Source organism: Lepidochelys kempii, chromosome 24 (assembly GCF_965140285.1).
Source record: "Lepidochelys kempii isolate rLepKem1 chromosome 24, rLepKem1.hap1, whole genome shotgun sequence".
NCBI classification, from domain to species: domain Eukaryota; kingdom Metazoa; phylum Chordata; order Testudines; family Cheloniidae; genus Lepidochelys; species Lepidochelys kempii.
The window spans coordinates 7,636,137-7,649,736 of NC_136403.1; the positions used below are offsets into that span (position 1 = coordinate 7,636,137).

The window sequence follows — 13,600 nt, forward strand, 5'->3', positions numbered from 1 at the left end:
TCACATTGGTGGATGTGCAGGTGAACGAGCCTCTGATAGTGTGGCTGATGTTATTAGGCCCTGTGATGGTGTCCCCTGAATAGATATGTGGGCACAGTTGGCAACGGGCTTTGTTGCAAGGACAGGTTCCTGGGTTAGTGGTTCTGTTGTGTGGTATGTGGTTGCTGGTGAGTATTTGCTTCAGGTTGGGGGGTTGTCTGTAGACAAGGACTGGCCTGTCTCCCAAGATTTGTGAGAGTGATGGGTCGTCCTTCAGGATAGGTTGTAGATCCTTGATAATGCATTGGAGGGGTTTTAGTTGGGGGCTGAAGGTGACGGCTAGTGGCGTTCTGTTATTTTCTTTGTTGGGCCTGTCCTGTAGTAGGTGACTTCTGGGAACTGTTCTGGCTCTATCAATCTGTTTCTTCACTTCCGCAGGTGGGTATTGTAGTTGTAAGAATGCTTGATAGAGATCTTGTAGGTGTTTGTCTCTGTCTGAGGGGTTGGAGCAAATGTGCTTGTATCGCAGAGCTTGGCTGTAGACGATGGATCCTGTGGTGTGGTCAGGGTGAAAGCTGGAGGCATGTAGGTAGGAATAGTGGTTTTTATACACACAGACCACGAAAAAATGGGTGTTTATCACTACAAAAGGTTTTCTCTCCCCCCCACCCCACTCTCCTGCTGGTAATAGCTTATCTAAAGTGATCACTCGCCTTGGTTATCATACACATTGTAAGGAGAGTGATCATTTTAGATAAGCTATTACCAGCAGGAGAGTGGGGTGGGAGGAGGTATTTTTTCATGCTTTGTGTGTATATAAAAAGATCTTCTACACTTTCCACAGTATGCATCCGATGAAGTGAGCTGTAGCTCACGAAAGCTTATGCTCTAATAAATTGGTTAGTCTCTAAGGTGCCACAAGTACTCCTTTTCTTTTTGCGAATACAGACTAACATGGCTGTTACTCTGAAACATGTGCAGAGGCTGAGTGGGACCCAGGAACAGTGGGAGAGTGCCTTGCAGGTGGCTGACCTCCCTTCCCCAGAGAAGAGGGGAGATCCATGCACAGAGGGTCCTTTCTAGGTGCTCTCAAGGTGACAAGCAGACCCATGCTGATTTCCAGTCATGACCATGAAAATATCCCTCTCACCAAAGTAAAGACTTGCCCAGCTGGTTAGGTGCCTCATTAAGGTTTTGTTCACCTTCCTCCAAAACATTGGGTATTGTCATATCATCAGATCAGACAGACCTATCATCTGTTCTGGTGTGGTGTCCTTACCTCTCTACATAATGGAGCCAGCCCTGCTCCAGAAAAGTCCACACCAAAACCCCCGTTGACTTCAAGGGATGCAGGACCGGGACCAAGATATTTAGGGCTCAGTCTCTCTGGGCCAAATCCAGTGCCTATTCAGGTCAATGGGAGTCTTTGTATGGACATCAGTGGGTGCTGGATTAGGCCCAGTAATTGTCCATTGTAGGAGAATTCTTGCACCTTCCTATGAAGCAGCTGGTACTGGCCATTGTTGGCGGTAGGACACAGGCTGAGGTGGGCAATTGGTCTGATCTGATGTGGCAGTTCCTACATAGGGCATCAGGATCGGCTGTGGCTGTTTAATCTGCTGTGGTCCAGTGGTTAAAGCACCAATTTGGGAGGCCTGGATTCTAATTCCAGCTCTGCTGTGTGACCTTGAGAAAGGCACTTCTGGTTCTCCTCCTCTCCTTTGTCCATTCAGGCTATAAACTCTTTGGGGCAGGCCGTGTCTCACCTCTCACCATGAGGATTTGCCAGTGCGTGACACAATGGAGCTCCAATCTTGGGTGGGGCCTCCAAGTGCTTCCGAATAATCCTGGGATTTTCTTGCTGCTGCTTTTCTCTGCTCTCTGAATGGTGCTCGACTAAACATGGCAAGTCAGAGCAGAGAAAGCTGGGAAGCTGTTCTTGTTCTGTCCATGCCAGCACAATGAACAGCGAGCTCAGCTCCCCTAGAGCTGGCTTTACCCATGCTCTGAATGCTTCTGAGGAGCAAGTGACAATTTCCCAGCCGCTCAAGAGGGTGTTTGTCCCTGTTGATAAAGTGACCTTTGCTTCTGCTTATCCGGTAAGGTTTATGTAATCCGCTTATCTAGCAGAGTTCATATAATCAGATCCCTCATTGGGGACCTGGCTTGACCCTGGATTACACTGGAGACTTCTCCCAAATGGATGTGATAAAAATGTCCTTGCCTAGATAGGACTTGGTCTTGCAAGGGTTCTGATCCTCTCTGGGAAGGGTCTCAGTGCTCTCAACAAAGGGGCTCCTCACCTCTCAGCCATCGGCCCCTAAATCCTTTTTGCATCTGGATCAGAAAAGAGGAGGCTCATGGGAATCTGTTCCGAAGCTGGTGCTAAAGCCACCTTTCCCACGGCTCCTGGTGCAGAACTTTAAAAATGATGTCCTATGACTGGGGTGTGTGGGACAAAGGGCATTTCTTCCTGGCAGCTCAGATGGAGATCAAATTATGGCCTGGAGCATGAGACTGCCTTGTCATTTTCATCCTAGCTGTTGTCACTCCAGCTGCCATTCTTATTCCCATAAGCACCATGTCCCGGTTTTCCCCCCGATAAACTAGAAATGGTCAACATGTTTTGACCCCCCCCCCAAAAAAAAGTCCCACTGAAAAATGGATTTAATCAAAAATTATTTTTTTCCACTGGAAAAGGGCATTTTTGATGGCAAATTTCATTTGAGTTTCCAAAAAGTGTTCAAAATGGGAATTTTTGTCCCCCTCCCCCCTTTTCCTTTTTCAGCTACACAGTGCCACAGAACGACGGATGTCAAGGGTTTTACCCATACACCCCTGCCCCTCGCAAACTTTTTTTTTCACCACTCTGTAACTTGTTCAGACTCCCTCCACTTTGATAAAGTTACCACATGGCAAAGGGGGAAATGAAACACTGTATTCTAGAGTCGCCAGACTCATCTCGCCCAGTAGCCTGTCTCTGACAGTGGCCAGAACCAGCTGCTTCACGGAAAGGTGCAAGAAATTTCCTAATCCCTAGTGGTTAGAGATTGTCTTTGTTACATTCATGACATATGCCAGGGGTGGCCAACCTGAGCCTGAGAAGGAGCCACAATTTACCAATGTACATTGCCAAAGAGCCACAGTAATACGTCAGCAACCCCCCATCAGCTCCCTACTCCCCCGCCCCCCGCTTCCAGCGCCTCCTGCCCTCCGGCAGCCCTGCCGATCAGCACCACCCCCTCCCTCCTCACACCTGCCAATCAGCTGTTTCGTGGTGTGCAGGAGGCTCTGCGAGGGAGGAGCGAGGGCATGGCAGCCTTAGGGGAGGGGGCGGGAAGGGGTGGAGTGGGAGCAGAGCCAGGGGTTGAGCAGCAAGCATCCCCCCAGCCCATTGGAAAGTTGGAGCCTGAAGCTCCAGCCCCGGAGTCGGTGCCTAGGACAAGGAACTGCATATTAACTTCTGAAGAGCTGCATGAGGCTCCAGAGCCACAGGTTGGCCACCCCTGGCAGATGCACACAGAAGTTAAAGAAACACAAAGAACTCCTCTTGCTAGAAGGTTGCAACGTAACATTCCTTACATCTTAGATTTCAGAATGATAACACACAAGGACCCAAAAAACCAAGAGCAACAACTCAACCCGCCTTACTCTAAGGAAGCTACCTGGCTGCAGACAGACTCTGATCTTCCGCTTCTCTATTGAGCCGCTTAGCATGTCACCAAACCCAGGAAAACCCTTATGGGTTAGTGATAGCTTGTAATTTTACCCTAGTTTTCAGTAGACCACATTCTTAAGGCATGAAACATGAAGTGTAATATCTCCTCCAAAATGTATGTCAGCATAAATTCTAACTCTGGCTGTTCTTGTTATCCATATAAATGTCCAATCCCTTGTTGAATCCTGTGAAGGGTTTAACCCCAATGACTTCCTGTTGCAGAGAGTTCCACAGTCTAATCACAGATGTGAAAAAAACTTTTACCAGTTCTGAATTAGATGAGAGTAAATATGCAAGTAATTGTTTGCTTTATTGTTTTAAAATTATTTTTTCTCTAATGCACGGGTCACTATAGTAGTCAAGACATGGCGGCATGGGCTTGTACCTGGGCGACTAGCCCATCTGAGATTGCTAACTTAAAATGAAGCATGTACATAAGTGGCTGCATGATTAGGGCCTCAGGGTGAAATATGCCCCACGCGGCGGGCAAACCCAGGGCTCAGGTACCCTTAAGTCTTGTTTCGATCACCTAAGTGAGACTTAAGTGATGTGTAGGCCTTGTGCTAAACCACCTTTAATTCAACTGAGCAAGTACTGCAATAATTCTGACACACACACACACACCAATCCTGCAAGGCAGTGAGCACCTTCCGCTCCCATTGAGATCGGTGGGAGTGGGGGGCTCTCAGCACCTCCCAGTATCTAGGCCTTAAAGCCCAATCCAGCAAACAGTTATTCCCAGGCACGGTGGAAGTAAACATGGCTGTTTGGAATGAAGGGTCAGGTCCTGGGTGGGAGATATAATATGATAGCGCCTCTTACTGACCAATCTGTTAAGATACCCATCGGCTAGTGAGAATCTGGTTTGAAAGGGTGCCTCCCCCACTGAGCCACGTGCTCTGTGCCCAGCAGAGTTTTCATCACGCTGTTGAAAAACAACTGTGGAAATATTTTCTTGATGACCTGGGCTATAATTTCATCTGTGAGGGATCATTTTGCTCTCATTACTGGGAGTGCCTGAAACCCAATGCTGTCACATTTCTGAAGTATTTATGAAGCTTCTGTAGCAGCAAACACAGCAAGGAGTCAGGGAGAGCAAGCAAGTCACAGCCCCAGCCAGACTGCGTAGGGTAATGAAAGTGTCGCACCACGGGGCAGAAGATGGGAGCTATTGAAAGATCCTTTGGGGTAGGTAAGGAATGTCCAGAGGTCAATAAAATCCAGACACGTGTGAAGGTAATGGGTCGCCAATGTTATATTACACTTAGAAAAATCTTTATACAGTGTGTACCTTTCTGTGGATTCTGTTTCTTTACATGCTATTTCACGTGTGTCTATAATTGTGCTCAAATGATATATAGTGCATGCGATGTAATCTAGCTGTCTAGCCCCATACACACCCCTCTCTCTTGCAAATGACATATGGATGGTTACGAATTTTTAAAATGCTATTGACTTTTCACCATCAATGCTGTTTGTTTATACTTTTTTTGCACATTTGGACAATGGAAGGAGGCTACTTAGTTTCATTTTCTGTTTCTAGTCAGTTTCACTTTCTGGCTAGCCAGAAGCTGCTGCATTTCTGTTTCCAGCACTAAAGGGGAAGATTTTGATGACTGTGTTTTCACCACATTTTTTAATAAATAGAAAATAGAACTTCTGTGTTCAGAATAGAAGTTAAAACAAAATGAGGGCTATTCTTTGTCTTATTCAACCAGCGATGCTGGAACCATTTTATAGTGGGGTTGCTGAGAGCCATTGAACCAAACTGTAAACCCTGTATGTAATGGAAACCACTTCAAGTCAGGGGGTGCTGCAGCACCCACCGCACTCCTACTTCCAGCACAGCACCTATGTATTCAGCCTAAATTCGGGGGCCTACAGCGTGACAATCTCTAAAAGAACTGACTGTTCAGTGCCGAACTAAAACAGTGTCACTTAGAGCATTGCTCAGAATTAATACACAAATAGCAACACATTTCATCAGCAGCCAAAATTACTAAGGTCTGGTCTACACTTAAAAGTTTTCCAACAATTTTGTCAGGAGCATGAAAAAAAAGAAATCAAAGCCCAAATGACACAGCTGTCCTGGCAACATCCCTAGTGTAGACAGTTATTCTGTCAAACCATGACTTTTGGCAGCCCAGCTAATTTTGTTCAGGGACCTGGTATAAGATACAGCAGCAAACAAACTGTTTTTGCCTGTATAAGCTGTCTCCACTCAGAGGGAGTGATGGTCTAGCTCGATGAGTTTGGATACATTGGCAAACCCTTTCCAGTGTAGGCAAGAGCTAAGATTGTGCAGTGAATGTTCAGTCTGTTTTGTGGAGGGAGAGCTCTATAATGAATGGTTTAAAAAAAAAAATCATTCTGGTATGGAAAGTGGCTTAAAAAAAAACCTTCTATTTGCATAGCTGCTGCCAGATGGAGATGACTCACGCCCTGTTCTTGTTAAATCACTGTAGCAAGGTTGAACACTCACCGCCGTGGCGCCTCCTGCTAGTCATCCGGGAATTAGCTCAATTCCAGCACTCAGAGCACCTCCTGCTGGCCAGGGTCCCTCCCAGACCCCAGTGCCCTTTGCCTTAGGGTTCTGCCCACAGCAGTGCCCCCACACTCCAGGTCTCCCTTCCCAGGGGACTCCCCAACCCCTGTCTATTTTGCCTCAGTGGCTACTACCAGTCATCATCTAGCCCCATTTCTCTGGGGCAGACTGCAGTCTGTAATGGCCACTCATCACTGGCAAGGGGGTTGGACCAGCAGCCTCTGCCTATCCCCAGGTTCCACTTCTGCAGCCCCAGTACCTCCCTAGGCCTTAACAAGGCCTCAGCCTGGGGAGTTGCCAGGCTGAGGCTCCCCGGCTCCTCTTACCCTTCCCTAACACTACCCTGGGCTCCCAGACAGCCAGGTCCTTCCCACTCCAAGGCTGGAGAAAAACACTCTGTTGCCTGTCTCACCGCCCTTTTATCAGGGCCAGCTGTGCCCTGATTGAGCTAGCCACACCTGGAGCCAGGTAGCCAGCCAGCCTTCCTCAACTGCTCTTAATCCCTTTTCTAATTGGTCCCAGCCACAGCCCTCTCCAAGGGCTGCTTTTAACCCCTGCTCTCCTTGAGTGGGGCAGGCGCCCCACTACAATCACATACTCTGATATCACAGAAATGCACAATCGTTATCATGAATGCATTAGGCAGTAATTTACATCTGTACCTATATGAAACTAATAATGTATGTGTACTCTAGCAGAGAACCTTGTACCTACATAAAAGATCCATAGACTTTAAGGGCAGAAGGGACCATTAGATCATCTGGTCTGACCCCTTATGGAACAGGCCAGAGAACTTCTGTACTGAAAGCAATAACTTGTGTTTGGCTAAACATCTCTTTCCGAAAGGCACCCAGACTTGATCTGAAGACGTTAACAGATGGAGAATCCACCACTTCCCTTGGGAGTTTGTCCCAGTGATTAATCAATTTTGCACCTTATTCCTCATTTGAATTTGTTTGGCTTTAACAAGCCAGTTATAAGCCAGTATATAATTATACTTGAAAGATGTAGAAAGAATCTATAATAAAGACTCAATCATCTTTAGCTACAGAATGCCAGGTGTAAAAGCAAAGTCCTTCCATTGCTTACATGTGCGCCTTGTGCAGGTGTGCCGTGTCCATACAGTCACATTAGGATGTTTTTAAATAAGGAAAGACACAGCTTTAAAGCTTGCTGTTAACACTCCGCTATGCTCTACTTTCCATTCTCCAACCACAGACTCTTCCAACTTCCCACGAGGCATTCTGAATAATGGTATCTACGAGGCATTTCTTGTACTGAGAAGCCCTGTAATGAGAACTGCCACTAGAAGGCATTCAAAAAACTACAGACCATGTTGTTGAAAGCACTCAGGCCTCGTCTACATCTAAAACTTAGGACAACCTAGTTACATCATTGGGCTGTGAAAAATTTCCCTGTGCAACCTAGTTAAGTTGAGCTAACCCCTACTGTAGATGCACGTAGGTCAACAGAAGACTACTACCTCCCAGAGAGATGGATTACCTCCACTGATGGAAAAACCCCTTCCGGCAATGTAAGACGTGTCTACACAGCTGTGCCACTATAGTGTAGACATACCCTCAGTATTGTTCTAATGCTGTTCCCATTAAAGATGAAGGAGCAGAGTTTAGACTAATGTTGGGTGCTTTAGGAGTAGGGTTACCCACTCTGACAGAAGCTATTCCAGGAGATTCCCCCCCCCCCAACATGACGTACTGTCCTTTTCTTAAAATATCCTATTAAAATTTCCTGGATTGCTTTCAGTAGTGGGAGATCGATGGCGATTCCAGGAGACTCCAGGCCAATCCTGGGGGGTTGGCAACCCTATGTAGGAGCAGAGAGCAGCCAAGCCTGACAGCTTTGCACTATTGCATCGCTGGAAATAAATCTTTCCAATGAAATCCCCATTTATCTCATTGTCTCGTGACAAATATTTTCTCCTCCTAAATTGGCCTGGATGCCCCATACCCACTCCTTGGAGATCTGATTGCTAAGGCTCTGGACTTGGCATTGAAAAAAAATCTTAGCTATGTTTCTCCTGTGACCTTGGGTGAGCCACTTGAACCCAGATCCACAAAGGTATTTAAGGGCTGGAACCCCACTGATTTTAATGGGAGTTCGGCATGTAAGTACCTTTGAGGATCTGGCCCTTCATTTTCCCTCCTGCCCTTTGTCTCAGACTGTGAGCTCTTTGGGACAGGAATTGTCTCTCCCTATGTGTCTGTGTTGCTATAGTAATTCAAATCGTGATCTGCAACTTGTGAGTTGCAAAGGTCAAAAGCAGCCCTGGTGTTACAAATCAGTCAGCGCCCTGATAGCATGGCTGTGCTGTTGTTTTCTTAGCTGGGGGGCAGGTTGTTTACCAACCCTGCTCCTGAGTCGAAATTTCCTTAGCAAAGGAGCAGCTACAGCTCACTGTTCTTTTTCTTGGTTTTGCTGGAAAGAGAAAGATTTTGATTTTCTCACAATTAGGAGCTCGGCAAACTCTTTACACTGGCGTTGGAGAGGTGGAAAAGCACCACCAGAAAAACACACAGCCTGCTGCAGCATGGACGTTGGAAATCACAATTAGGATCTGAATGCAGCATAACCACAGCCGGCCCATGACCTACTGTCCCGCCCATCATCTGCCATGCCCTCGCTAGGCGTTACTAATGGGAGTCAATGAAATGAAGATGGCTAAACAAAAGGGAGCGAGAAAACAGGGAAATTCCGAATCTTTGCCATCCAAAGCACCTGGAGGCATGTCTGTTTGGACGAAAAACAAGGAGGCATTGCAGATCTTCTAAAACTGTAGCTGTTTTACGCTGGGCACTGCTGCAATTGAGGGCGTCAGAATTTCCACTGTAAAAATCTTTCTGCTGTATATGCCGCGTAACGAAGCCTAAAAGACGATAGAAACAGCCCCCCTGAGAATCCTTCCCCAACACAGGGGGCCTCCCCAGCCTGTGTGGAGCCAGCACAAGAGTCCTGCACTAGCCTCCGGTGAAGGGAGTGAATTGTGCCGTAGCCAGAGCTCAACGCACTGTGGCTAAGTTCTGCTTCCCAGGGTAGTGGAGTGTAAGTTAGAGCAGCTGCAGGATTGCTCTGACTTACATCAGGACTGGGCAGGCCCAGAACAAGTTGAGTGCAGTTTGGGGATGTATTAGCAGGAGTGTCATAAGCGAAGCAGGAGTAATTCTTCAGCTCTACTCTGCGCTGATTAGGCCTCAACTGGAGTATTGTGTCCAGTTCTGGGCGCCATGTTTCAGGAAACGTGGACAAATTGGAGAGAGTCCAGAGAAGAGCAACAAAAGTAATTAAAGGTCTAGAAAACATGACCTGTGCGGGAAAATTGAAAAAATTGGGTTTGTTTAGTCTGGAGAAGAGAAGACTGAGAGGGGACATGAGAACAGTTTTCAAGTACATAAAAGGTTGTTACAAGGAGGGAGGAAAAATTGTTCTCCTTAACCTCTGAGGATGGGACAAGAAGCAATGGGCTTAAATTGCAGCAAGGGCGGTTATGTTGGACATTAGGAAAAACTTCCTGTTGGGGTGGTTAAACACTGGAATAAATTGCCTAGGGAGGTTGTGGAATCTCCGTCATTGGAGATTTTTTAAGAGAATGTTAGAAAAACCCCTGTCAGGGATGGTTCAGATCATTCTTAGTCCTGCCAGGAGTGCAGGGGACTGGACTTGATGACCTCCGGAGGTCCCTCCCAGTCCTGAGTCCATGATTCAAGGCACCTTAACACGCAACCTCCCACATGCTCCTGCCCCAAGGGCAGGAATGGAGTAACTGAGAATCAGGCCCAATATTCTTACATCTAAACATCAGCATAGGAGATGGCTAGTCTGTTACACTCCTTTAACTCTTTCCTTCATGCCCCTGTGTCTCTCCCTCTCCCGTGGATCAGATACACTTCAGGGGTGCAACGAGAACGGGAGGTTGAATGGGGACATCACTAACCCTGACTGTGAGCACCTTGATCCCTCAACGATCTGCTTCTCCCACAGGTCTCTTACCACCACCACCTCCCACGCGGCCCACAATGCTGGCAACATCCTCCTCGAGCTGATCCACAAAGCTACTCGCTTGCCTCCAATCTCAGACCCACTGATTTCACGGTGCTCACAAGAAAATGTCTAATTATGGGCAGGCCGATGGGCAGCCATGAGGAGGCCTAAGGAGAGGAAGGGTGGTCCAGTGGTCAGGGGGTGGCTGACTTGGGAGAGCTGGGTTCGGTTCCACAGGTTTCCTCTGTGACACTTTAACAGCCACGTCAGACTTTGCTCTAACAGTCTGGTTACCGAACAGCTTCTGTTTGTTTCTGTGCCACCTCCTGGCCCATCAGGGAATTGCAACTCAGTTTGACTCTACAGGTTTAGTGGCCTATGTAAAATGAGGTTGGGTCTCTATCCCCAAAGAGACAGATGTCCACACGGCACAACCAGCACCCAGGCAGGCGATATCAGACATACGAACGCTAGTGAGTTTGGGGCCTCATGGAACCTCAGTCCTTGCCCTGCTACAGAATCCCTGTGTGACATTGGGCCAGTCACTTAGTCTCTGTGACTCAACTGCAAAATGTGATTAATAGCCCTACTGCCCACTGATGTTGTGAGGATAAATACAGTAAACATTGTGAGGTGCTCCAATATTGCAGTAAAGGGGGACATATTGCAGTAGTGCCACGGGGCCAGTCATGGATCAGGTCCCTATTGTGTTAGATGCTGTATAAACACAGAACAGCCTCAAAGAGCTTACAACATAGTTCACTTTTTGGCAGGTTCGGCAAAGACGCCAAAGACTGAGCAGGCGCCGGCGTCTGAGCGACTCTCGATCGTAGTCCTCCGTAGGGAGAGAGGCTTCAGGGGAGGGGGAATTAGGGATGCTTGCCCTGCTTCTGCCCACGTCCTCTGGATAAACAGAGGACTCCAAAGTCACTGAGACAGTCCATCCGGCACCTTTCACCAGTTCTATTCTACAGAGGTCCTTACACCATGCTCATCACTGTAGCATTTGAGCTCGCAGGGGCGCGCTAAGCAACGTGACTACACATCTGAAACAGTGAAAATACACCAGTAGTGAAATCACGCAAGAAACAACCCCCCACCAGACATAGGATGGGCATGTGCTAAGATTTCAGCCTGGCATTTTCAGTGTCATTTTCCCCTGGAACTAAATGGACAACAGGACGTAAACAAGTTATTTATAAACTGAAATTCACCATCATCTTGATGGTGAGTCAGGTCATGTATCAAAGGTATTTCCATGCATCATGTCGGGTTGAGCACTTCACCCTCTTTAATGTCTGTATCTTCACAACCCCCCTGGGAGGTGCTATTATCCTCAGTACACACATGGGAATGGAAGCACAGAGGCAGGCATGCTCCGAGTCCCCTGTAGAGCATAGCTACCAGATCAGGCCCCCCACAAAACACAGCAGAAGGAAGAGCTGCCACTCCATAGCTCAGTGGTTAGAGGGCCGAAGCCTGCATCAGAGAAGGAACTTGAGTGTAGGTCTCTCCCCTCTGAGATGAGTGCCCTACCCAGTAGGCTAAGGGGTTTTTCAGGGTAGGCCTTTCTCCAGCTCTCCTCTTGAAGCTGGTCCACTTTGTAGATATAGAGAAATAAACACGAATTGGGCCAGAGTGAGAATGAATGTATAGCTCAGTGACTAGGGGAGTGTGGGAGAGTCGGGCCTCTCTTCAGAGCACTTCTTGGTGCATAACCAAGGCAGTACGCGCTGTGGCATGTGCCTTAGGTGGAATGTGCTTGCTCCGGGCTGGGGTTGATGGGCAATGGAAAGAGCTTTATAAGTTTATGGAGGGGGGTGATCCGAGGAGATTGCCTGCAATGACACATGGCCCATCCACGACGGCTGTTAATAAGTATCTCCAATGGCCAGAGATGGGACACTAGAGGGGGAAGGCTCTGAGTTACTACAGAAAATTCGTTCCCAGGTGTCTGGCTGGTGGGTCTTGCCCACATGCTCAGGGACTAACTGATCATCACATTTGGGGTCAGGAAGGAATTTTCCCCCAGGTCAGACTGGCAGAGACCGTGGAACCTTTTTTGTCTTCCTCTGCAGTGTGGGGCCTGGGTCACTTGCTGGTTTGAACTAGAGTAAATGGTGGATTCTCTGTAACTTGAATTCTCTAAATCAAGTTTTGAGGACTTCAGTGACTCAGCCAGAGGTTATTTATGGACCTACTGCAGGAGTGAGTGGGTGAGGTTCCGTGGCCTGTGAAGTGCAGGGGGTCATAGGCAACAACTTTTCCCAGTGCCGGTGGGTGCTCCCCCCTGGCCCCGCCCTGATTCCACCCCTGCCCCGCCCCCATTCCAACCCTTTCCCCAAAATCCCGGCCCTAACTCCGCCCCCTCTTTGCCCCTACTGCACTCCTTCCCTAAATCCCTGCCCCGGCCCCGCCTCTTCCCAGAGCGTGCCGCGTTCCCCCTCCCTCCCAGTGCTTGCCGCTGCGAAACAGCTGTTTCGCAACGGCAAGCGCTGGGAGCTGGGGGAGAAGCAGGGAAGCGGCACGCTCAGGGGAGGAGGCAGAGATGGACCGGAGGTGAGCTGGGGCAGGGGGTGGGGCAGGGAGTTGCAGGTGGGTGCAGAGCACCCACCAATTTTTCCCCATAGGTGCTCCAGCCCCGGAGCACTCACGAAGTCGGTGCCTATGCATGGGGTCAGACTAGATAATCATGATGGTCCCTTTTGGCCTTAGAGTCTGTGAGCTGAAAAACCATGATTTTCTGCCACGGCAGGTAATATGGTCCTTCTGATTCCATACTTAGCTCTTTGGGCCAGGGACTGTCATTGTGTTGTCTACAACACTGAGCACTATGGGGACTTAACTGGAACCCCCGGGTGCTATCACAATACAAATTATTATCAACAATCATGATTTCCTTCCCAAACTCTGCCATGCAGGTGATGGATGTGCTGGAGCTCAGAGGACGGAGAAGGGAGTGAAGGCAGAGCCCGATGGACAGCCCGACAGTGCAGCCATACGTCGACGTGGACAAGGGATTTGCCATTGGGTTTGTCATCCTGATGTGCTTCTTCCTGATGGCCATGATTGTGAGGTGCGCCAAGCTGATCGTGGACCCGTACAGCGCCATCCCCACCTCCATGTGGGAGGAGGAGCAAATCAATTGACTGGCAATAAAGAGGAGGGAAATTGCTAATCAAGTCTATGTGTTTGACTCCTTTGCTGTCCCTGTAATCCCTGCCCCTGCAGGGAAAAAGAGGATTCCGTAGTTTAAATTGTGCATTTGACAGAATCTGATGCTAACGATAATGCCTGGTACCCTCCATCTGAGGATCTCAAAGCACGTTTCAATGAACTCAGCTTCATAAAACCTCCGGGAG

General features: G+C 48.3%; 1 protein-coding gene across 1 annotated transcript; it reads left to right on the forward strand.

The window, feature by feature from the left end:
• Positions 1–4,815: 4,815 nt before the first annotated feature.
• Positions 4,816–13,399, forward strand: CTXND2 (cortexin domain containing 2). Its single transcript, XM_073323420.2, has 2 exons — positions 4,816–4,885; positions 13,160–13,399. The coding sequence occupies exon 2, from the start codon at positions 13,214–13,216 to the stop codon at positions 13,385–13,387; it is 174 nt and encodes a 57-aa protein (XP_073179521.1). The 5' UTR covers positions 4,816–4,885; positions 13,160–13,213; the 3' UTR covers positions 13,388–13,399.
• Positions 13,400–13,600: the final 201 nt, after the last annotated feature.